Genomic DNA, 27,216 nt, shown 5'->3' on the forward strand with positions numbered 1-27,216 from the left:
ATTCGACAAAGTAAGAGCGACTGTAAAAGGTTGTTGAAAATGTTGAAGTTGAAAATGTGATTTAATAGATTTATATTATCCACTGACACTTCGTGATGGAACTGCATTTTTAATATATTATTAGATTAAAACCAATATTTTTAGCTTTTCCACTTTTTTTATTTGACCAGCGACCGGGTTTCGTCGTTACCGACATCATCAGACTCGTGGGAGGCTATACAAATTGTTATGTTATATATAAAACAAGGCAGGAGTTGATAACCATGATTTGATATAATTTTATTGAGAATTGAAATTAAATTAATTTCTCAATAAAATGATATCAAATCATGGTTATCAACTCCTGCCTTGTTTTATATATAACATAACAATTTGTATAGCCTCCCACCAGTCTGATGATGTCGGTAACGACGAAACCCGGTCGCTGGTCAAATAAAAAAGTGGAAAAGCTAAAAATATTGGTTTTAATCTAATAATATATTATAAATGTGATTTATTGAATGATTTCTTCTTAGTTTAACACACCAAATTATTGTGGGTATAAAGTACACCCAATACCTGTGTAATATTCTTTAATTTTATATCTCATTACCGTATATTCCATGTTTATTACAGCCCGAGGGAAATAAAGACTGTAATTACAAGTGTATCATATTGATTCCATCTTGTGTTATGTCTAATTCATTCCAATTCGCCCAGATGTAATCAGAATTGTGGACCACAGAATTATACTAATTGCTTCCAATTATTGCAACTTGTTCGAGAGATCTCATTCTAAAAATAAGCCGTTTTTAATGATGTTATTAGAGGCCCAAACATACGTGTTATGTTATTAGAAAACCAAAATTATGTATTATTAAACCTTGTGAAAGTCCACACTTTGTTTTGAACTGTTAAGGTCTTACGAAAAGTTCCAACGCAAAAAAAAGTTTTTTTCATTATAATTATTTTGATCTATGAATATTGCTTCGAATATTGCATAGAAAACCAATACTGTATTCGATAAATCGAAATTTAATTTTCTTTAAACCCAGACAACATTTGACATAATTGATTTTCTTCTTCTTAAAACGCCCTTTTTGTATTGAAAAAATAAGGTTTTCTTCTGAATAAATACAAAACATATGTGGTTTTGAAAAGAAGAGAGTTATTGAAAGGAGTTATAAAAAATATAAAAATATTTTCCAATATATTCTAAAAACAAAAAAATCTTATATAAATTAGATGTTCGGCTTTCTGCGTTGCCGGACGCTTGCTGGATTATAGTATTGCGATTAAGGCCTTAACAAGCAATGCGTTTTCATGAATTTATTGAAATAAAATATGCAAATATTTTGTATATTAAAAGCATTGTTAACCTTGTGGTATGGGAATATAACACTCCCTATAATTCATCGTTCACTTTGCGTAATACAAATTTGAAAAACACTAATTCGTGACAACCGTTTTCGGAATAATCATTCCATCATCAGGTCATGATAAAATAACTAATTACGGTCTTTTTTACGGACATTTTTACAAAAATATATATTTTTTTAAGTTAGAAAGAAGACAAATGAATTACAAAGAATCACATTTTAAGATCCTTATCTTTAACAACACTTTTAAAACGACATACGTATGTATGTATTTATCTCGAAGACAAACTTATTTTTTCGATACGAAAGCGGTGTTTTAAGCGAACAAACAATTACGTTAAAAGTTACATGGGTTTAAAGAAAATTATGTTGCGGGCCATCGGATATACCGCAACGCAAATTAAATCAGGGTCAAGAACTTCGTAGCACCTTATTTTATTAAATATCATTTGTATTAAGTGTTAAATGTACAGTTAAGACAGCGTTACTTAATTGATAATTATTATAATCGTGTCTGCAGTTTGAACAATCACCGCTCGAGATATTTCTGACCAGTTCTTGAAGATAATCGGCTTAGTCAAATGTAGATGTTTAAGCTGCTGTGAATGAAGTGTTTACGCGGAATTCTCATATCTTATGTTGCATTGAATACATTTCAATTATATTCTTTCAAGTCTGTTTCACAACTTAATCTGAATTAGGCTAATTCTGGATTGCGGTCAATGGCAATGTCGCGTTGTACCGAACATTTTTCTTTGCATACATCGATGGTAATTTATTATTGCTTTTTGTCGCCATGTGTGTTCTTATCGTGTAAATTTGTTGACTTGTTAATCATACAATATATTTTTTAACTACTTTGTCTGACTAGAACATATCGCTCACTCCTTTCAAGAACGCCGTAAATAAATAAAAAATAGATTTTTCTGGAAAACGTTTTTAAAGTTTAAAAATATAATACGATGTATTAAAAATAAATATCAAACCACTTATTGAACTTTTTACTGTGCAACAGATCTTTTTAGGTAAAACCTGAAGGTTTTTTTCTCCATTTCAGAAATATTTAGTATATTTAAAAAAAATAATTGAACAATACCTTTTCTTCAAAATGCAAAAACAACACTTTCTGCCCTGTAGCGGGTAAATATTAAGTTAAAAATATGCCTCTTTTGCTGGGATAAAGTACATTTTCTGGGCATTCCGAAAACATGCACAACTGAAAATTGACGATTTTCGATTTATGACGTTCTTGAAAGGAGTGAGTGATATCTCAATTCTACAATATGTCGGACCAATATACTGCTTACGTACTTCAGCCTCCTTCTTGTGTTGTATGTTGGACGCGACTCTCTTCCAGTGCAGTGCAGGCCCGCCACTTTCCTAATGTCATCGGACCATCTTGTCTGGGGCCTACCCACGCCTCTTCTCCTGTTCTAGGCACCCAGTCGAGCACCTGCTTCGTCCATCTATCCTCAGACATGCGCGCCACATGACCCGCCAGTTCCACTTTTGTTCCGCAATTCTTTGAGCCACAGTTACATATTTCCCTTATCCAAACATTGGTTTTTCAGTCCCTAAAGCAGTGGTTCTTAACCGTGTTGAAGGTACCGAACCCCACCAGTTTCATATGCGCGTTCACCTTAATTGGAAAAAATATTGCTGGATTGATATATTCCTCTCAAATAATATACTTGATCTATTGGATAAATGAATACATCATATGTCGTGTATCATTTTTCATAATACTTGATATATTCCTTTCATATAATATACTAGATCTATTGGATAAATCAATATGTCGTACAATAAGTCGGGTGTGTATTTTGACCTCCGCCGAACCCAGGAGACTGACTCACCGAACCCCTGGGGTTCCATCGAACCCAGGTTAATAACCACTGCCCTAAAGGATATGTTTAGCATCCTTCTCCACAAAGCGATGCATGATCCACGTTCAAATGGTAAATTGAAGAAAGAATGCAAGGCCGAGATATAAGCATTATAGATTAAATCAAGAAAGGTGTATTGAGATGGTTTGGACGCGTGGAAAGAAGGAGCGAGGAAAGAACAGTAAAACGAATACATGAAGTGAATATAGTTGGAAATAGGAGCAGATGAACACCAAGAAAAATATGGCATGATCGATTTTTTTAATACTTGAAAGTGGTCTGGTCAGGAGTCGGAATAATCGGGGGGTATGTATAAGGAGATGCATGAATGTGAAAGAAGCGAAGAATGTTTGCAATGGCAGAGTGGTGTGACGCTCTATTCTCTCTGCCTACCCCTGTGGAGAAGCAGCGTGATGGTTAGTTAGTTTGATGTTAATCTCGCTATATTTATAATTTTAGACCAATATGAAAACCGATGAAAAAACTGCGTCGAACTGAATTCATATTTCGATATTCAGGAAGCATCAAATGTGTCACCTTCCGAATTGCAATAATATTTTTGCTTCCATCGCTTTGAAAACTCGCTCTCATCACGTTATTTCACATAAATTATTCATGTCTTGAATTTACATGACATATGTTACTCGTCTCATTTTCTCTTGTCGTATCTGGATCGTGACATTGGTAATAGAATATTACCTCTACATACTGCGAGACAATTTCACCACACGTAATTATCTGCTCAATCATTTTTTCAATTATTTTTTCTCCCCCTTTTGCGATGTTTTCTTTTATTATGCACTTTATTTCGCTGCCTCATCTTTCTTGAACACTGGCATTCTCCCATCGTCTGTCTCTTGATTATGTTATTACCTTTAACAAAGAACGAAATTCTCACAGAAGTCAATTGTTTTTCTTTTCTTGACATACGCATGTAATGTTTTCATTTTTTATCAGTCTACAAGCGATTGTATCGCATTCTGTAGGCTGACATCTTTAGAGATTTTTAATGTCTTGATGTTTTGTCCGAAAGTAATTATTGACAATATATTTTTAATGTCGCAACCATCCATTATTTGTATTATATATATTTCCAATAAACTATCTAGTTTAAACAGGATGTATTATATATTTTCATACGGTGTTTGAAAATGATGCTGAATGCATCGAAACACGTGTCTCAGTAGATTTTAAGAAAAAGTGGTATTTACTAAGTAATACATTAATTAAAAAAGGATGTATATTAGAAACTGCTGAAATGCGAATGCTTAGATGGTCAGCTAGAGTGTCCCTTAGAGATAAAATAAAGAGTTCGCGCATTCGTGGAAACCTGGGCGTAACAGGTATCAATAGTAAGGCAGAGGAAAGGAAATTGAGATGGTATGGGCCCATAGGGCGCAGAGAACCTGAACATATTGTGAACCAGGCAATCGTCTTGGATCTTTCTCGAAAGACATCTAGAGGATGACAAAAAATTCATGGTTGCTGCAGAAAGATAACATGATTCGAAGGCATGGCCTAGGTGACATTGTCTATGATAGAAGGACCTACAACCTGAGAACGAGGAGGGCCGACCCCAACAGTTTGTAAGTTGGGATGGAGCCAGGAAGACAAAGGACTTGATAGTCATGCTGGTTAATGGTCAATCATACCGTATTTTGTACATAAGGCTTGTCACGTTCTACATTTCACCATTAACGCCCTTTTTTTAAAGAAAAATTATGTTTATTTCAGCTATCTTTCCTTGTTGCATCATTCGAACATCACTCAATGCATCGTTTTGTCGCACATTCGTCTGAGAGTGTCACATGTGTTTCTCTCCATCTTCAAGTGCTTAAGTTACTATCGCAATATTTATTTCATATTGTAATTTTAGACGGATGGCTCCAAGCAATGAATTTATGAATTTACCCAACAAGCTCGTAACACGTAGGAACAATGCTGACCTTATTTTCCTGTATAAATTTTTTAAATAATTATATGGATTGCCCAGAGCTTTTATCACTCGTCAATTTTAGAGTCCCGGAAGCAAAGACCAGAAATAAAAAAATATTTAAAGTCCGTAAAATGCACACCAAGTCCTACCAAAATATATTTTTAAATCGAGCCTGCGATATGTGAAATGTAATGCTTAATGAAATAGACATCAATAATGTTTCTTTTAATACGTTCAAGAGAAATATTGTTGATGTCTATTTGACTAGTTGATAAAGAAAATTTCGTTTATTTGATAAAAAAACATGTAATGTAAGTTTATTATATAGTTATACTTTTATGTACATGACAGTTTATTTTAATTTTTAGATTACTTACGGGAAAACCTGTAATTGGAATGTTTTTTTTTAAATTTATCATATTATGTTATTTTTGTGAAATATTCTGTTGGTTTTCCAATAAACATATAAATAATAACTAACTAACTAACCATCACGCCGCTTCCCCGCAGGGGTAGGCAGAGAGAATAGAGCGCCACACCACTCTGTCCTTGCAAACATTCTTCGCCTCTTCCACGTTCATGCATCTCCTCATACATACCCGCCGATTGTTACGACTCCTAACCTGACCACTTTCAAGTATTTGGCATACCTGATCGTGCCATGTTTTTCTCGGCCTACCTCTGCTTCTTTTCCCGCTAACATTCGCCTCATAAATTTGTTTTACCGTTCTTTCCTCACTCATTCGTTCTACATGTCCAAACCATCTCAGCACACCTTTCTTAATTTTATCGATAATGCTTATCTCAGCTTTGCATTCCTTCCTTATTTCACTATTCGCACATCTATCATACATCGTTTTGTCGCACATTCTTCTGAGAGATCGCATTTCGATTGCATTCAGTCTACTTTCATCCTTCTTTTGACAACTCCATGTTTCACTTTAAATATAAATAATGAAAAATAAAAATAAAATTATCTAAAATTTCGATTTCATTATTCTACTTTCATCTTGCTTTAGCCGACTTCATGCCTCAATTCCATACATTAGGGTTGGAACCAGGATTCGGTTCGCCTAGGATGTAGATAACCCTTTTGTCCTTAGTATTTCAGGTGTCATAGATGAACATTGGTCTGCGACATCTCGATTAGAACTTGGGTGCTTTGATTACCATAAATGTGAGGCTACTGCGATACGGAGGTACTAGACGAGGCATTGTTTCAGGCTTGATATAATAGTTCATTGTCTGTTCGTGTTGCGGCTCCGCGATGTAAACAGTGTTGTTATCGAGTTACGGTAGGAATGGGCGAACAATGAGCGCTTTCTGGCAACACTTTTATTTTCTAAAGTGACGCGTCTAAGAACTTGATGGATGGATTTAAAAAAAAAAACAATGGTTCGCATAACTATAATTTATTGTAGATTACATAAAACATTCACATTCGTTTACTGCATCAGCCATGTTCGTCGTGAGCTTGAGAATTTTTCTCACGTGTCGCGTGTTGGGGACGGCTTTCCTCGAAGTTATCGATCTAACTACGCAGTGTAGATATTTAGGCAGAACAGAGACTTGGCTCGACCAGATCAATGATACATTTTTTTGACATATCAAACATATGGAGAAGACTATGGAAGTCTTGGAATTTACAGGGCTTATGACCTGTTATAGGCTGATTAAGGGATCACTTTACACAAGTGCAACATTCACTATTCTAACCATGATTGGCAAGCATACTACTCAATTTTTTGGATCTCCTAGATATCTCACGACAAGGTACATATGAGTTCACAACAGCCATCTATGTTGGATTGAGATTTTTTTATTTATAATGATGAGATGTCAGAAAAAAACTCCTATGTGAAGAAAGCCCAGATTTGTGAACAAGTATTTGGACACACTCAAAATGTTGTGAAGATCAATAAGAACCTAAAATCTAGGGGTGTAAAAAATCTACGTATGCATAGATGTATGCACGTATGAATAGATGAATGGATGTGAAGGAAGCTAGGACAAAATATTGTGGCGTTCTATTCTCTCTGCCTACCCCTGCACGGTAACGGCATAATGGTTATAGTAGTAGTAGTGTAAATATCTATGACGTCACTTCTGACCATTTTTTCTGATAAATTTTAATGATTGGTATCTCAACATGAAGAAGAAGAGTATGGATGAAGAAGAGTATGGAAGTCTGGGCATTGACAGGGTTTACAACCCGTCATGGACTGGCATAAGTGATTATTTTATACACATGTAACATACACATTGCAACAAGCCTCTAAAATAGGTTTTGCGACCTATTTTCTTTAAATGTCTGTGCCTTGAGTATTGTTTATGGTTTGTTGTGCCAATGACGGGGTTGTCTTTGACAATAACCTTTTATTGATTTGTATTATGCATATGGTGAACTCAGAAGACCATCGTTCCACCTACCTAACCTCTTCCTTGCATTGTTCACTCACTTGTCATCGTCTACCGTCGTGCACGATTTTCTATTGTATTAAAAACACCATATTTTCAATAGGGTCTTTATATTCGTATAAATCGAATATACCGCTTTGAATGTATTGAGTATTTAAAGCATATTTTACAAATCAAATCATGCTAAAACAAACGTAAAACAATATATATATATATATATATATATATATATATATATATATATATATATATATATATATATATATATATATATATATATATATATATATATATATATATATATATATATATATATATTTATAAATATATACACATATATGTATATATATATATATATATATATATATATATATATATATTTTTTTTTTTTTTTTTTCTGTGTTAAAAATTCAAAATAAGATACATAACTAAAATACAAATAGTTTAAAATGTATTTTGAAAAATGACGATACAGTCGTTGCCCTATGCCTAAACTGACCATTTATTTTTGTCCTCAAAACGAGACATCTACCAATTTTTACGTAATATTATGTATATTTAAGAAAACACGTATTTTTTCATAGTTTTTATGTGTTCATAAAAAGAAAACGAATGTTGATAAAGAAAATAAGAAGATAAGTAATACAAATATGAAAAAATTATGTTGTTTTATATTTTTCTGATGAACAAATATTCTTAAGTATAAGTGGGTTTATTTTTAAATAAGAATCGAATTATTCGCAGGATTTTTAAAAATTTATCTTAACATCGCTTTAAGTACATCGACTTGTAATTGTGTTTTTTTTTCTGTCGTCCACAACTTAGAACTACAGCTTATATATTTTTTTGAAAACGGGACATTTCCACATCCCGAAACTTTACTTGGAGACAACCGGACAGGTTATCTAAAAACGGGACGGTCCCGTTTAAAACAAGACGTATAGTCACTTTACCTATGCCTCCTGTTTTGCGTTTCACGTTTCACAATAGTAGTATTTACCAAAACTTATGAGATTGATCATATACAACGTATGACTTCCAAAAATGTGAGAAGCGTGGTTGTCAATCATGGGTAGAACCGGTGAATGTGATCACTTGACCAGCCTATAATAGGTTGTAATCGCTGTAAATAACTAGACTTCCGTATTCTTCATCAGCTATATTGAGTCCTGGTTCCAACTCTAATGTATGGAAGTGAAACATGGAGTTGGCAAAAGAAGGATGAAAGTAGACTGAATGCAGTCGAAATGCGATCTCTCAGAAGAATGTGCGTCAAAACGATAGATGTGCGAATAGCGAAATAAGGAAGGAATGCAAAGCTGAGAAAAGCATTATCGATAAAATTAAGAAAGGTGTGTTGAAATGGTTTGGACATGTAGAACGAATGAGTGAAGAAAGAACGGTAAAACAAATTTATGAGGCGAATGTAAGTGGAAAAAAGAGCAGAGGAAGACCGAGAAAAACATGGCACGATCAGGTATGCCAAATACTTGAAAGTGGTCAGGTTAGGAGTCGTAACAATCGGCAATCGGCGGGTATGTATGAGGAGATGCATGAACGTGGAAGAGGCGAAGAATGTTTGCAAAGATAGAGTGGTGTGGCGTTCTATTTTCTCTGCCTACCCCTGCGGGGAAGTGGCGTGATGGTTAGTTAGTTAGTTAGTTTCTATATTGATATGTCAAAAAATGTAAAAAAAAATAACTCCTTACGTTTAGAGAAAAATGGCATAATCTTGTTTAATAGATGACGTCATATTTCTCTGGCATAACAAATGGCCAAAATGGCTCTAAAGTGCATTTCGGAGATAAACAAGGATTGCGCAATAGATTGGCTCGCAATAGGTCGTCCCCAGTCGGGCAGGGGTAGTCGGCCAAGGCGAGCCGCCGTCCTCCGCGCGCCATATGGCGCCCAGCCGACCCATGTACGGGCGAGCCGACGCCGAGCTAGCTGGCTGGCCATACCGGCTATCGGGGGCAGTCCGGGGCTAGTGGAGCAACGCTTAGTTCAAAGCCAAACATGGTACAATTGACTGTTGCACAAGATGCTGCATTTATTTTAACATCCCAATAGATGAAGAAGAATATGGAAGTCTGGGTATTTACAGGGCTTATGGCTTATTTAAAACGTATGAATCCTGCATGCTGCCAGTGAATACATCGCTCACTCCTTTCAAGAACGTCATGATTTAAAAAAACTTGAGTTTTCGGGAGAACGTTTTTAAAGTTTAAAAATATATTGAAATGTATTCAAAATAAATATCAAGCCACTTTTAGGTAAAACCTGAATATTTTTTCTCCATTTGAAAAATATTTAGTATTTAAAAAAAAATAATTAAACAATACCTTTTCTTCAAAATGCAAAAACAACACTTTCTGCCCTGTAGCGGGTAATATTAAGTTTAAAATATACCTCTTTTGCTGGGATATAGTACATTTTCTGGGCATTCCGAAATCATGCACAACTGAAAATTGACGATTTATGATTTATGACGTTCTTGAAAGGAGTGAGAAAAAACCTTCAGGTTTTACCTAAAGAAATCTGTTGCACAGAAAAAAGTTCAAAAAGTGGCTTGATATTTATATTTAATACATTGTATTATATTTTTAAACTTTTAAAACGTTCTCCTGAAAAATCTAGTTTTTTGATTTATGACGTTCTTGAAAGGAGTGGGCGATATGAGTTCACAACATGTTGGATTGTGAAACCTTTCATTTAGCAGACACTTTTACTTGGATGTATGCAAGATCCTAACTCCGGACTATTTTTACATACCGGGAAACGCCTGAAAAGATCATTTTCAATTAGACCGTTTATTTTTATTCACAACATTTTGAAAATTGTAAAAATAAGTGGATAATTACATGTCATGAAGTAGTGTTTTTAAGTGATATTACACAAAGTGAACGATGAATGATAAAGAGAGTGTTATATTGTGTTGCAGCGTCAGACCACCGGCGGCGCAGGTCGCCAGATAATGGCCCCCATCAGATCTCATAGCAATTCAGACATGACTTTTCCCGCTTCTGGTTTTAATGTATTTCAAATATTTCAATGGTGTGATTCTTCAATGCGAATTATTCGCGATGGACGCTTCTTTGTATCGCAAAATAAACAAATTCTTGAAGAAGAAGACGTGCTTTGGGTGACAATCACAAATTTTCAGCTCGTTAGCCGAATTTTGCAACAACCATTGTTATGTTTTTAAGCTACGAAAAATTTCCATTTCATGCTAAAAATAAACTCTGGACATTTTTATTCGATTCTCCATTTAAACGAAGAACAATAATTCATTCGGCAGTCACTTTGTGGTCATATCTGTCCATTTTTATTTTAAGTTTGGCTTCGTACATTTTCTAACCACCTTTTCTTCTTAAAATCTATGTTTTTTGTCTTTTCATTGAAAATGATGCGGAATGCATCGAAACACGTGTCACAATAGATTTTATAAAATAGCGGTATTAACCAAGTAAAACTTAAATTTAAGTATTAATTTGAAATCAAACACAGATTTTTTGAGTCTACTAAGTTGTATTTATTAACAAAAAACACATAAAAAATTATATTGTGACAATTGTTGTCCTTATGTAGCTATACAATTCTAAGTGAATTTACTTAGAATTGTATAGCTACATAAGGACCGTAGTCCATTTGATCTTCACATTCGTTTGATAATGCCATAACAAGGCGAAACAATTGTCACAATATAATTTTTTATGTGTTTTTTGTTAATAAATACAACTTAGTAGACTCAAAAAATCTGTGTTTGATTTAAAATTAATACATAAATTAAAATGGAGTTCTACAAATTAAACGCCAAATCAATAAATAAAAACTTAAACTAAAAATGAAGAGATTAAATATGTATTGCAAATTATTTCATTTATTTAAAATATATTTTTTTAAATATTTTTCCATTTATGCAGGCAGTATCCAAGTAATATATGCTAGGCTAGTACTGATGGGCAACCCCGAGTGCAGCTATGTCTGTCATATTATATAATATTCCCTATCTACTCTTCCTTCTACATTCTGTTCATCCATATAACAGTAATGTCTTTCCTGATTTATTAGTGAGGACTGTATTTTAAAATTCAGAAGGTTTTTCCTTCAAATTATATTAGGCACTGATATTTCAAATGCAGAATATTATTTGTTTTACTGAGGACTGAAATATAAAATTTGGAATGTTTTTATGATTAGGGGCTGCAATTTCAAATTAAGTCACAAGCAGGGTTGCCAACCTGTGGGGAATTCCCCAAACTGCGGGGAATCTCAACTCGATTAGGGAATTCGTGGGGCTTGGTGTGGAACTGTGTGGGGAAAATGCGGAGATTATAACATTTGACCACTTCTTCATCTTCAAACCCTTATCCGCACCCCAATGGTGCATAGGGCACTGCATATAAACGCAGTGTTATCTTGATCGTTGACACATGAAGAAAAGGTGATCAGCCCTCCGCTTCAGGTACCAGTCCAGGGTGATATTGAATAAATATTAGAGTGAAAAAATCACTTTTATTTATTTGACCCCCCTGGGAATCGAACCCCGGACCTCCAGAATGGTAGCCGAGCGTGCTGACCATTACACTATGGAGGCGGACAAAATTTGACCATTTATTAATATAATAATGTTTTGAAAGTATATTTTTTGTGTCTTCTCCTTTAAGTAAAACAAAACATGGCACGATAAGGTATGCCAAATACTTTAAAATGGTCAGGTTAGGAGTCATAACAATCGGCGGTTATGTATGAGGAGATGCATGAACGTGGAAGAGGCGAAGAATGTTTGCAAAGATAGTGGTGTGGCGTTCTATTCTCTCTGCCTACCCCCTGCAGGGAAGCGGCGTGATGGTTAGTTAGTCAGTTAGTTTTTCTCCTTTAAGTATTATTTTTATGTGTTCTATATAATTGTTTATGCTACAAAATAATAAATAAAGTGTATCATTTTTCTGTTTGTGTACTATGTGACTAAATATATATGTAAGCTGTTTTTTTAGGCTGTACATTTGTACATATTTTAAAACGCATCAAATGAATTTTTAATTACTATGTATTTTATGTAAAAGCCCGATTTATTATTTTATTATTTTATGTAAAAGTCAATAGATAAAATTGGAAAAAATAAGTAGTCGTTTTTTATGATAACTTAATAGAAAAAGACTAAAAACACATTTGTTTGCTAAATCATTTCCACCATAATATTTTCCCCAATTCATTCACAGTGAAGCGCCCTTGAGGTATTTTTCTACGAAAATGGCGCTATATAAGTTATCCAAATTTATTATTATTATTGTTATTGTTTCCATGGGATAATTATGTGGGGAATTTGCAGGGAAACGGGACTTTGTTTTTCCCCAATTTGGAGAAATTGACCTGGATTTTTGGGGAATTCTGAAAATTGGCATCGGCATCGCTGGTCACAAGGTATAAACATGCAGGAACCAAATGGTGAATAAGCCGACCTTCGCACAGTGACAGTTGACAGATAGGGACCAGTATTATTGTATAATAACGAGTTATCACTAATAACAGTATATTTCTGTTTACAAACACCATTGCAATGTCCATGACTCACGCTCATGCCCTCATTATGTCTTTTGTTTTGATAATTTTCTCAATGCTAGACTTTGATTGTTTTTTTTTTAAATACCAAGTCCTTTGTATCAAATGGCGTAACTAAATTACCGATTTGGCTAATGATGTGATGAAACTGCATATTTTTTGCATGCGAAACGAATTCGATATTGATGTGCTGGATTGGAAATTAATTGGAGAGATGTATATCGACGAGTGTGGCGCGGAAAGAGGGCATGGTTCAAATTTGTTTTGAAAAAGTTTACGAAAAAAAAAACAGGAATTTAAGTGACAAATGGAAGTTTGCGATGATTGTATGATAAATTAGTTATTACAGATTCCAACATTTCAAATCAAAGATTCAGTTTATGACATACATTCATTCATTCAAACCCTTATCCGCACCTCAATGGTGCATATGGCACTGCATCATATAAACGCAGAGTTATCTTGATCGTTAACAGATGAAGGAAAGGTGATCAGTCCTCCGCTTCAAGTACCAGTCCAGGGTAGTATTGAATACATATTAGAGTGAAAAAATCACTTATATTTATTTGACCCCACCTGAGAATCGAACCCGGGACCTCCAGTATAGTAGCCGGGCGTTCTGACCATTACATGACATATATACATAACCCTAATGTATCCAATGCAAAATTTTGTTCACCGATCAGGCACATTTTTGGTTAAGTACCTATGTCAATAAGCAGGATTGCCGATTTTGGAATTGGAGAAAACCCAGAAGCTTTTGTCGAGACACCCTTACATCCATTCAAGGTCACTGTTTGGTGTGCACCTGCCAGAATGTTACGGTCGATGGAAAGCTCCACAGAATCACGATTACTGACTTATTCGTACCTCAGTAGAATGGCATTAATATGACAAAGCTGTGGTTTCGACAATATGGCGCAACATGCTGCACGGCGGTTGGCACCATTAATTTTTTGCGGGAAATTCAAATTTGGATTCGTCTAACAAACTACTCTAATTGTATATATTATATAAATATGTATGTGTACCTATTTATCATTTAAATGATCAATAAATAAAAAATTGGGCGTCACTCGCTTTGGTTGAGATCACAAATGTTTGAGCTATTGCCACGATTTATCGTCGGAAGCGATCGCGAATTTTACCGTCCATATCGTAATCTTATCCCATCTGTCTCGTGTCATCATCCATCATGGCTACGTTATTCAATTAGAGTCATTAGGCACAAAAAATAATAAATAAATCAGAAATTACTCTGGAGAATAAACAGCCAAACGAATTTATGAATTTTATGAATTCATTCGGTCACCTTTTGATAAAATCTATCCATTTTTAACTTAAATTTTACGTAAATACCACTATTATATGTAAGAGTGGTATTACCAAAGTAAAATTGACTATAATATATTTTATGCCTCCGTAAGTTTAGTGATTAGTTTTCTTGACTCCTATCCATGAGGTGCCGGGTTCGATTGCTGATGGACTATATTGTTCTAACGATCATGAAATCTACTGTACTAATCGATGCAGTGCCCTATGCACCATAAGGCGTGGAAAGCGGAAAAGTGGGACATGTTAGAAGAAATTCTGCAGAAAAGTAGAACATGTTAGATGGTCATAGATTTTTAAATGTTTTTTCATTTCAATTTCCTTAATAAATATATCTATTTATTGAAATCCGATGCATTCCGCATCATTATCAAATATCGGTGTTTGACGTATTAAATGCCGATAAAATTAAAATTAAAATAGGTAGATATGATCACAAAGTGACAGCCAAAATCAATCAATTAGTGATAATATATTTTTCTTAGATTGAATTTTGCCGAAAGCTACGATTGAAAAACTGTGTTTGCGGTGAAAAACTGGTCCAGTACTAGTTTTAATATTATTATTATCATGATGGCTGCATGTCTTCTTCACCGCTCTTGCATTCCTTCATTCCTCGTTAATAAGGAGAGGAATGAAGTTCTCCGTAGTCGATCTGGTCAGCTGGAGATGTGACTTTCCTCTCCGCTATATGGAGCTAGTCACATACCTGCCTATCTGTGCTATGTGTAACATGAAGTACCGCGATTTCGCAGAACTTGAAGAACTAACTAGTTTGTTCTTACTGCTTGATAGATGATAACGTACCTATGTTGAATTTTTTTAAAGTGAGAGTCCATCATATTCGCTCACTCCTTTCAAAAACGTCATAAATCAAAAATCGTCAATTTCCAGTTGTGCATGTTTTCAGAATGCCCAGAAAATGTTCTATATCTCAGCAAAAGTGGTATATTTTTAAATTAATATTTACCCGCTACAGGGCAGAAAGTGATGTTCTTGCATTTTGAAGAAAAGGTATTGATTAATTATTTTTTTAAATATACTAAATATTTTTCAAATGCAGAAAAAACCTTCAGGTTTTACCTCAAAAGATCTGTTGCATAGTAAAAAGTTTAATAAGTGGCTTGATATTTATTTTTAATACATTGCATTATATTTTTAAACTTTAAAAACGTTCTCCTGAAAAATCAAGTATTTTGATTTATGACGTTCTTGAAAGGAGTGAGCGATATGCTCGCTTATCATATCGTGTATATACTGGCAAAAATGTTAACTCGAAAATATGAAAATTTGACTTAATGATGCATAGTATAAAGTTTTCAACGTTTTGGAAAAATAAACTAAGTAGTTTGAAATGTCATATTTATGTAGTTTTAAAAGTGGATTTAGCTTTAAGTTTAATAGCGGGTATTTTATGCAGGGTAAAAAGTTTTAAAGAACAAGGATTATTGAAATAGGGATATTAGAGTTGACGTTTTTTGCCAGTATACCCGCGATATACTTTTGCAAGGTTTATTTTCATTCAATCCTAGATCACGGGACATTCGTGAAATTTACCATGGACATCCAATCTTTGGGAAGCACAGAGCCTACACATGTAAAGAATGTAGCGACAACTAGCGTGTATCTAAATTTTTACGGATATTTTATGTTCGTATTTTATATAAAGTTCTAATAACCACGTTACACTTATTTTTTAAATGTTTTTGGTAAAATGTGAGTTTTTCTTACCATCGTACATTTTACGATAGTTCTGTACTAAAGTACATTGAAATTAGTCCCGAATTGGTTCTTCAAATCTAATTTTTGTGCTAGATTTTATACTTTCACCATTGAAGCAAATTCGTAGATTTAAGATTTAAGCCAGATTTACTTACATGACTTACTTTATGTTTAACATTTAAACCAGATTAACTTAATATTTCCTTTCCATTTAACCAGACTGTGGCACAGCAACGTGTGGCCAGGTACAGCTAGTGTCACTATAAGAAAACACTTTTGCGAGGAAGATCCATAAGTAGATATTTCTTTAAACTTTTGAACTACTTTCAAAAAGTAGGTTTAAACTAACATGTACAATATCACTCGTCTCTGAATCTTTATCATGATCAACGCTTTCAAAATAGTTTAGCTGATGATAGTATTTTTTTACCCTAAAATATTTTATGAATGGTTGTTCCAGGTGTATCCAGAGGTCGTGGACCTTTACCGATGTTTGTATTGTTCAGTCACTCGAAGCACTCCGAATTCCTTGAGGGACTCCACATTGTTATCTCGGGGCAGTAAATCAAACAGATATGTGCTTCCTCCTGCCGCACTTGAGAGTCCTAAAATGTCCTATCTATTCACTTAGCCCTCCTATTCAAAGTTCTCAACTGTCAAAAAATCAATTTAAGTATTTACCATATATCAAAAAGTGAACTTGGTAGAGCTGAAATCCTTAATTTTTTTATTCTTCTCTTCTTCAAACCCTTCCGCACCCCGATGGTGTATAGGGCACTACATCATATAAACGCAGTGTTATCTTGATCGTTAACACATACAAGAAAGGCGTTCAGCCCCCCGTTTTAGGTACCAATCCAGGGTAATATTGAATAAATATTAGAGTCAAAAAATCTATTTTATTTATATCTACCTCCCCTGGGAATTAAACCCGTGGCCTCCAGAGCGGTAGCCGAACTTGCTGACCATTACACTACGAAGGTGGAATTTTTTTGTTACATGTACAATATTTAGGTGTTTCAACAGACTTAAATATCGAAAGACAAAAAATATTAGACAAAAATGTCGAAATCTTCTAGTGTACAACTACTCGTATGATACACGATTTACATACAACGAAGGTTTGATAGTCCCAAGAAATAACAATAAATATGGGAAACACTTCAATATATCGTTCCGAACATTTTTAATTTGTTGCCGACGGAGGTTAGAGATCAAAATAAAATAGGGAACAAAGGCAAAATAAAGGAATTGGTAAATGATAAAGAGTTAATTCTATGAAAATTGTAAAATAGTTATGTATATGTATTATTTAAAAAATCTCTCTTTTTTGTGTGTATATTAGTTTAAAATAGATAAAAACAATAAAAAACGTATGTAAAAAGAACTCCACCGACAAGACACACAAGGTGGCTTGGTGGGTCTCTGCTATTTTTTAAAAATACGTTTTATAATTGTTGTTTTAAATAAATGTAGACAATTTATGAAGAAAAAAAACTTTTTTTCTGTCCCTTATGTGTTATGTTTCATCATACAAGCACGCCTTTTGTTCCACTTGTAAACATTCGGGTATTTTAGTGTAGTTGATCTGTAGTTGATCACGGCTTTATCGGTAAATCTGGTTCATCCGTTCTGCAGCCCATAACATCTGAACACACCTTTCTCACTTTTATCCATGCTACTTATCTCAGCCCTGCATTCTCGCTGCGTTTCCCCACTTGTATGTGTACTCCATCAACGTTTAAAATAAAAACAGCTCTCGATTTTCTAACGTTAGTTACCTAAGACAGCGTCGGCATAGATTGTTTCACATTCCTACACACAGGACCAACCTGCCGATGGTTATGCCTGTAGGAAGAGCTACCGCTATGTCAAACAATATTTATTTCATTGGATATTGATCTGTTCCACGTGTATGAAGGAGTTTTCCGAAGCGGGATTCTTCTACACCTTTAGCAATAGTTCTTGCATATATTTTATTTTAATGTATACGATTTAAATTTTTTATAGTTTGTAATGTATATATTAATTGAAATAAATAAATTGAAAAATTGAAATTGAAATTGAAAAAAAAAACGTTTTAAATTAACAATTTTTTTAACACATTGCGGTGATGCGATTTATTTTGTATTGTTTTTCGAATAGCGAGTTTTTTGCTTGCCCTATCCTTCATATTATTCTAAGAGCCTAGGATATGTGAGACATTTTAGAAGAAAATAAAATAAAAGGGTCTCTGCTAAATAAAAGCTTTCCCAATCCAACAATGAATGGGTCTAGTGAACTCACATTTATAGTGCCATAAGATCAATGATATACATATGTAGGAGTTTCAAAAATTTGAGTAGCGCAGTTGTCAATCGTGGGTAGAATAATGAATGTTACACGTGAGTAAAGTGATCACTCAACCAGACCATGACGGGTCATAAGCCCTGCAAATACCCAGATTTCCACATTCTTCTTCATCAATGTTGAGATGTGAATATCCAGATGACCCTGTACATAAAGACTTTCATATAGTTCTTTATTAAAGTAGAGAAACCCAAATTCGTGATCAATGATTTGGACACACCAAAAATAGTTACGACCGTCATAGGCTGGTTTCAGCGATCACTTAATACACACGTGTAACATTCACCCATTCTACTCATGATTGACAATCACTCTATTCAAATTCTTGGAAGTTTTATATATATGATCCAATTTTGAAACATTATTCTTGAATCACTAGAACTTCACTTGAAACATCTATGAGTGAGATGAAAAGAAGCTTTTTATTGAGCAGAAACTCTTTTATTAGTGTGTGAGGTCCGAATTCTGGATTATAATCACACACATGAGAAACGCCAGAAAATATCATTTTTATTTTTATCATTTTAGCTTATAATTTGACAAGATAATTTATTTACAACATTTTGAGTGTGTTCAATGCTGTCTTTTCATTGTCAATGTGTCATTGTTTTCTAAATTTGTAAAATTAGCAATCGATTGTCAAGTTTGTTGAACTAAAAAAAGCATATTTTATCGTATATCCGCAATGTTATCTGCTTTTTATTGAGCAGAAAGGAAATTTAGGTTGTACAAGAATCACCAGAATTTTCATATTATTTTTTGACATCTCATCAAAGATGAAGAAGAATATGGAAGTCTGGGCATTTACGGGGCTGACGACCGTCATTGGCTGGTTTAAGTGATCACTTTACACACGTGTAACATTCACAAATTCTACCCATTATTGACAACCACACTACTCAAATTCTTGGAAGTTCACCAGAATTTTCGCTAGTGACGAAGATTGGTGAGACGAAGAAGCCTCGTTAATGCCCAGACTTCCATATTCTTCTTTATCTATGTTGAGATGTCAAAAAATGGGCAAAAGAAGTTGACACGACGACTCGCACGCATTTGGAAAGACTTTCTTCCACCTCGCCAGCTAAATGCAAATGGTCAAGTTTAATACCTCGGTGCTGTTACGTCTGCACGCTCGAATGCGTCCGATGCGAACCGTTTTTTTAACGTAAATTGTATGTAATTAGTGATTACCTCTCCGCGTTGGATCGTATGTGGGCCATAACATGGCAGGAGTCTGAAAATATCAAAAATGTTTGTCGTGTAATAAAAAAATTCCCTCGATTTTCTGCATTTTTTCTCCATTCTAAGAAAATTTTTCGCAAATCGATACAGTGGCAAAAAAAGATTCGCATTAATTTTAGCCTATACTAAAGACATTAGTTTGAAAATGCCATAACAAGGGGAAACATTTGTCGCAAATGTTATTTTTTAGCAATAAAATACAATTTATTAAACTAAAAAAATCAGTGTTTGATTTTAACGTTTAATATTTAAACTGAAACACAAAAGTGTTCAATTGTCAAAATCTAGTAAAAATGCGAGTATATTATACCCGTGATTCTTACTAGATTTGATAAATGGATTTTCTTATGATGTCGATAATGACGAAACCCGGTCACTGGTCAAATAAAATTTATGCGGAAAAAACTGTATATTTTTAATTTTATTTTTTACATGCAGTTCCACCACGAAATATCAGTATAAAACTTAAATATAATATTATGTGTTGCTTCATAGATATTAATATATTTAATATATCTACTTCAAGATAAAGTAATAAAATTTAATAACGCATTACGTTTGATGTAATTTTTACTTGTATTTTGAAATTACACTTTAAATTAATCCAATATTGATTGCGTCCCCAACAAAGTTCTCTGGGGGACACCGATGCCTACAAGTTTTAACGACTTTAAATTCAAAAAAAGGTTTTTTAACTTTATTAAATAAAACAACTGGTACATTTTTTCTCCCACCGGTTCCGACAAGAACCTTGTCATCATCAGTTAAACATGTACTTAACCCTGATGATGACAAGATTCTTGTCGAAACCGGTTAAAGAAAATGGTACCAGTAAAAAAGTGGTTAAAAACAGAGTTGTTTTATTTTATAAAGTTTATAAAATGTGCCACAAAGTATCTGCGAAAAACATTCAAGAAAAAAAAATAGAGTGGAAAAGCTAAAAATATTGGTTTTTAATCTAATAATAAATTAAAAATGCAATTCCATCACGAAGTGTCAGTGGATAATATAAATCTATTAAAAAAATAGAGATTTTTACAACAGGATGAGTGTTTTCGCCTTTGTTAGTCTCGTCCGTTTAAAACCGACATTGCAATGCCAGACGTGGTACGATTTCTGCGATCTAAAAGATTCACTTAATGGAGAGATGGCCATCTCGGTAATAACTTCAGCCTTCGATGATGGTTTTGCTCCCGCCGGTACACAGTTTTTACTGTCGCGTAATTAAACGCTTCGTTCGTTTACCTCGGCTTGTTCGTCTCTGATGTTATTCATTGAGATGTTCTCTGATACTCGTACGCCCATTAAGATTGCATCTTCGGCACTAACGTGAAACAATTTCTAGTTTTCATGCCGATTATACTCGTTCATACCCGCGATATGTAACTTTCCCCTCGAGCGTCCAACGCAGATGACGCCAGATTTCGGTAAAGAATGCTCTGATAATTGTCGGTGGGCAAACACTCGACTTTTTCATAATATTTTGACTGTGCCCAATTTTTTTTCACAATTTCTGAATTTGCTCCATTTAAATGCTATTTAAAAAAAACAACTAACCATCACGCCGCTTCCCCGCAGGGGTTGGCAGAAAGAATAGAACGCCATACCACTCTGTCTTTGCAAACATTCTTCGCCTCTTTTTCATTCACGCATCTCCTCATGCACACCCGCCGATTACTTCGACTCCTGACCCGGTCGCTTTCAGGTATTAATGGATGTTATTTATACCAAAATACATTTTTTTATAATATCCCAACAAAAACGAAGAAGAATATTGAAGTCTGGGCATTCACAGGGCTTCCGTCTTGTCATTGGCTGACAAGCCAATAACGTCTCTCTGTCGGTAAAATAATTCGGGCAGAATCTTACACACATATTATGATGGTTTCTTTTTTTTAACCACACGAATTTTAACCATAGCATACAATGGATCTTCACAATTGAAGCATAAATATAAATTTCGAAATTCGAGTAGTTTGTCAATTATGGATAAAATGATGAATGTCACACAGCATATAAAGTGATAACTTAAAACCAGCTAATGACAGGTTTTAAGCCCTTTATGTGACCAGACTTCCATATTCTTCTTCATCTATATTGAGGTATTAATTTTTAGAATTAGATTTTTTGATTCAATTTCTTAAAATCTACTGTGAATCGTTTTTCGATATTTTCACCATCATTATCAAACACCGTATGTGAAACTAAGTCTAAATTTTAGAGTTGTGTCCTTGGGACGTTGAAGAATGTAGAGGGAGTAAAAGCCTCAATTTTAAGCAATAGTGGTATTTACCAAGTAAAATTTAAACTAAAAATAATTAGATTGACTGCAAAGTGACTCTCAAATCAGTTAATGAAACTCGTTATGTATCTAGAATAGTTGATTCAAACTTGTGCACAGTATATGAAACACCAGTGTACCAATATACCAGTGCAGATCTTTAGACAATTGTCTAATAATGATTATATTCATTAACGATATTGTACATTGCAGACACGTTTTCTATTCGACATCTCTCTTTTCTTACGATTTCCGATGGCCAATGATCTCCGTGGCCTCCGCAGTCTCAAAATTTCACCGAAACGTATTCTCGCTTTTGTACCTCTTCGCATAAACGTTCTAGTTCTCCATTCGCTTCATTTAGAGTTGTAAACTCCGTCCCATTATTATAAAATGAGTATTAATTACCTTCTTTTGAAGCCAGTAGAGTCGCCGTATCCATTACACCGGCCAGATTTATTGTTCTGTGACACACTGACTGTGGCAAGGTCGCGCTCTCGCGACATGTGCACGACGCCATCACAATACGTCGTTATTCCATTATTTAAAGTGTCATCTCTTCGCATTGTGCGACGTGGCGATGCGAATTAATTCAAACTGTGCCCCGTGTCAATTGGAGCTATTATTGGACTTCAATAGGCCAACAATATTGCAACGGCCCAGAAATTATTAAAAGACCCCGACCTGATATTATCTTCTTCTTATTCACCTTTCTATCTTCTTATTTTTCTCATGCCACACTTATTGAAGGTTGGCGACCATCTCCTTAAATTTTACGCGATCTTGGGCCAGCCTGATGAAGGTTTTTGTATCTGTGCTGTAGCCACGATGTTCTTTTATGCCCCAAGACCCGTCTGCCCTCTACCTTTCCCTCTACTGGAAGCTGTAGAATGGCATATTTTCTCCACGGAATATGAAGCCAAAGTATGTGACTTTTCGCTTTTTGACAGTGGTTAGTAGGTCACCTTTCTATAGATCCTGGGAATCTGTCCTTCCTCTCGAAAAATTAACTCCCAGCTATCTCTCCACCAAACTATTTTTGGCTAATCAGGAACTTGTCAGTATTTGCTAATTGCTGGAAGGAAACCACGTGAAACTCCTCAGGAGAAGCCGGACGATAGACTGTCGTCAACAAGCCTTCCGTTCCACTAGAAGAGCGTTCGGCATTTCATGTCCTAGCTTGGTTTATGGTACCAATGTCCTTCACTATTTTTATCATGTACCTATGATACCACCTCTCATAAGAGTTCTTTATTTACTAACACACATGTGACGTCGGATAGGTTATGCTGGTCCGGTTTGTGGAGGCGACTGTAAGTGTCATAAAAAAACATCGAAAATTATCATTTTAACTGCATAGAGATATGATACAGAGAGTGAGGATTGGTCTAATGTATTTTTCTATAATCAAAGTTAAAACGGTTACTTTGTTTACCTTCTTATCTCAGCTGTGAGTCTCCAGAATTGCAAGAATGCATCTAATATCTAGAAAAACAAGTCATTTCGCTATGTATGCAAATATTGTGATCAGATACCATTTGATCTGAACATTCTTCGCCGGTGATTGTGATCTTTCAACATTCAAATAAAGCTGTGAAATGAACAACGCATATAGCGAGTACGGTTATCAGGGTATATTATCTATCGCGTGTTAGGGCGAATTCAGACTGCACCTCGAATCGGTTGAATTGAACGAGCCACTAAATGCAGTAAAAAAAACACGTACACATTGCGTTTTATCACCATATAAAGACCTCGTGCAAACAGCTTGATGATACTCGTAATTTTGGATAATTTATTTAGCACAATATTTTGATTATCCTTTTTTTTCATTTACAAATGTTTGATTTGGTCCTCTTTAGATTTCTATGATATATCAGAAATATCTGGGGTCACGACCTGTCATTGGTTGGTTTAAGGAATCACTTATTACACTGTATCATTCACCGTTCTACCCACGATTGACAACCACTTAATTGACAGCTACTAAAATTTCGAATGCTTCAATTAAAAAGATCAGCTGCATTATTTGAGTAAAACTTCATCCGCGATATCTATGGTTAAAATTAGAAAGTTAATATGATGCTTTTTTTGTAAGATGCTAACTCAAGGGCGCTTATTAAGTATACTTATTAATCTGTAATTGTGTGTGTGTAATGTGTACGGAACTTATTAGTACTGAGAACATAAAAAAATGTTTTTTCTTCACAAACATATTTAAATATAAAAAAAACATAAAAAATATGCGAGATCGAAGATGTCGTTACGTGGGGAAGGCAATGGTATGCGCATGTGGGGAGAATGGAACCATCCAGACTCCCCCACATCGCACTGTACGCCCAACCCCATGGTAGACGACTCCTAGGCAGACCACCAAAGAGATGGGTCGATAGCTGGGAATCGACATCGCAGGAGGCTAATCCCTGATAAAAACAGACCACAATGTCTACAACAAGATGAAGAAAAGAAGATAAAAATAGATATTACCGTAATATGATTATCTTGTCAATTAATGATAAAAAGTAACAAAACAAAAATGTCGGTTGATACAGCTAAATCCTAAATTACAAACAAAATGATCAGTTAACTTCTTATATTATGTCAAAATCAATAGTTTACAGTTCAGTCTAGATCAAAACGCGATAGTTTTCTTTGGTGCAGCATATCATGGACACTTTACGCGCGGAGTCGCGCCACACGCGACCTCCGTCCGAATGTAGCTTTAATGCTTATTTTTGATCTACATACGTTGTATTTATTTAGGCTCTGAACAAACTCTCATTAGCATTTACTTTTCTAACCGTAAATTAATGTAGTAAATCTTATTACAAATTGCTGTTCTTGTAGTATTCACAGCATGAAATTACTTATAGTCTTAATTGAATAAAATTCTTGAATATCTCTTCAAGATACGAACAATAACATATTATTAAGTTGTAATGTTCCCGAGTAACGACTAGCTAATTTATTTTTCAACAATTTATTATTATATATTCTATTAGACACTGGATTATTCCCCTACGGATACTTAATGCAGATGTGTTATTTTGTAATAGAGTCCCCTCAATAATAATATCATATTAGCACTTGTTTAACAAAATTGTTAATGCAGATGTGTTATTTTGTAATAGAGTCCCCTCAATAACAATAGCATATTAGCACTTGTTTAACAAAATTGTTAATGCAGATGTGTTATTTTGTAATAGAGTTCCCTCAATAACAAAAGCATATTAGCACTTGTTTAACAAAATTGTTAATGCAGATGTGTTATTTTGTAATAGAGTCCCATCAATAACAATAGCACATTAGCACTTGTTTAACAAAATTGTTAATGCAGATGTGATTTTTGTAATGGAGTCCCCTCAATAACAATATCATATTCGCACTTGTTTAACAAAATTGTTAATGCAGATGTGATTTTTTGTACTAGAGTCCCCTCAATAATAATACCATATTAGCACTTGTTTAACAAAATTGTTAATGCAGATGTGTTATTTTGTAATAGAGTCCCATCAATAACAATAGCATATTACCACTTGTTTAACAAAACTGTTAATGCAGATGTGTTATTTTGTTACAGAACCCCCTCCCCGCCCCCCGCCATGTCGGAGGGCGACGTTTCGCTCATCCAAGATGAAGACGTTCTCCGGCGCATGGTAAGTATTCTTCTTTGTGATTTGAGTGTTGTGGCGTTCTGTCCCCAGTCAGTCTAAATCGATCATACGCTCCAAATTCTTGTATCTAGAAGGGAAATATATTTTTAGGATATAGATTATAAGGGAAAGAGCTCGAAACGAAGTTGATTTAATGACGCCTGCGAAAAGAGAGATGTTATAGACAATGTAAAGAAAATATGCCATTGTTGGGTAATATATCCAAAATTAAACAAGGTTTGTTGGATTGAATTCTACATTTATTTATGTGTATGTTAATACGTGACGCGTTTCGTCTTCTTAGGACATTTTTGAAACACTGTCACTATCAGAGACGAAACGCGTCACGTATTAACATATACATAAATAAATGTACAATTCAATCCAACAAACCTTGTTTTATTTTGGATATATTACCCAACAATTCAATACAGAATTCTACCAACTGTCTGCAGTTACAATAAAAAAGATGCCATTCTGTGAGTTTTGTTTAGTTTCAACCACATTCAACCGAGTGTATTAAAGAGGAAATAAATAATGGGGTCATTATGTTCACAGTGGCAACAGACGGACGACTTCGGCCGCAAGAAGGAGATAAGGGCGCACATGTACCGGCTGCGCGAGGAGCGGCTCCGCTCGCTGTACGGTGGCGAGGGCGGCGGCCAGGACGCGCCGGCGCCCGCGGCTCCGGCGCCCGGCGAGAAAGGCGCGCGCCGCGCCGCGCACTCGGACTCGTTCGCCGACCAGTGCTTCCAGTCGCTCAAGAGCAAGGAGATCCGCGACTCGGGCTCGCCCACGCGGGAGTACGACTACTCCCTGCAAGGTACCAACTTACCATACTTACTAGAACCTTCTACTTGTGTCCAGTATCGAACAAACCCCTCCCTCTTGGACTTCCACAGTTCTCTATTGGACGCGACTCTCTTCTAGTGCAGGCCCGCCATTTTCTTAATGCTATCGGACCATCTTGTCTGGGGCCTACCCACGCTTCTGCCTCCTGTTCTAGGCCTCCAGTTGAGTACCTTCTTCGTCCATCTATCATTTGGCATACGTGCCACATGACCTGCCCAGTTCCACTTTGGTTCCGCGATTCTTTGAACCACGTCTGTTACCTTGGTCTTTTCCATATCCAAACATTCGTTTTTCGGTCCTTCAGTTATATGTTTAACATCCTTCTCTCCATTGGTCTTTGTGTTACCTGAAGTTGATGTATGTATGATTCGTTTTGTTACAGCAGATGCCTCGAATTCATATACTGTGTTACAACTGCTCCAAATCAATATAAACGAAACCTATTGCGTTACGCATAACGAAGTTCCAACGACAGTAAATAGATATTTCAATAAACCCCGTAGTTTTTGTACTTTCTTATGTTTTCGTTCGTTCAAGAAACGTCTTTTTGATGGTCGCTTTTTATAATTGGTGGCAATAATTGATATTTATGTAATTATTTCTTATTAATATTAGATGTATAAAT

General features: G+C 35.0%; 2 protein-coding genes across 5 annotated transcripts in view; both read left to right on the forward strand.

Moving 5' to 3' along the window:
* The window catches only part of LOC148303906 (rab GTPase-binding effector protein 1-like), a 273,584-nt gene that overhangs the window by 123,250 nt on the left and 123,118 nt on the right, over window positions 1-27,216 (forward strand). The gene's annotated exons all lie outside the window — the stretch shown is intronic.
* Window positions 1-27,216, forward strand: part of LOC148303909 (uncharacterized) — a 122,448-nt gene that overhangs the window by 9,615 nt on the left and 85,617 nt on the right. For all 4 annotated transcript variants that reach the window (XR_015838414.1, XM_088269187.1, XM_088269186.1 and 1 more), the window contains 2 exons: window positions 25,667-25,742; window positions 26,298-26,562. Coding sequence is in view for 3 of the 4 variants with exons in the window: in XM_088269187.1 (XP_088125313.1) it covers window positions 25,689-25,742; window positions 26,298-26,562 (319 nt within the window). In the remaining variant the exon portion in view is untranslated. The remainder of the gene's footprint in view (window positions 1-25,666; window positions 25,743-26,297; window positions 26,563-27,216) is intronic.

The sequence above is a fragment of the Brachycentrus maculatus genome, unplaced genomic scaffold (genome assembly GCF_059751285.1).
Source record: "Brachycentrus maculatus isolate JH-2025_06_01 unplaced genomic scaffold, ASM5975128v1 h1tg000340l, whole genome shotgun sequence".
NCBI lineage: Eukaryota > Metazoa > Arthropoda > Insecta > Trichoptera > Brachycentridae > Brachycentrus > Brachycentrus maculatus.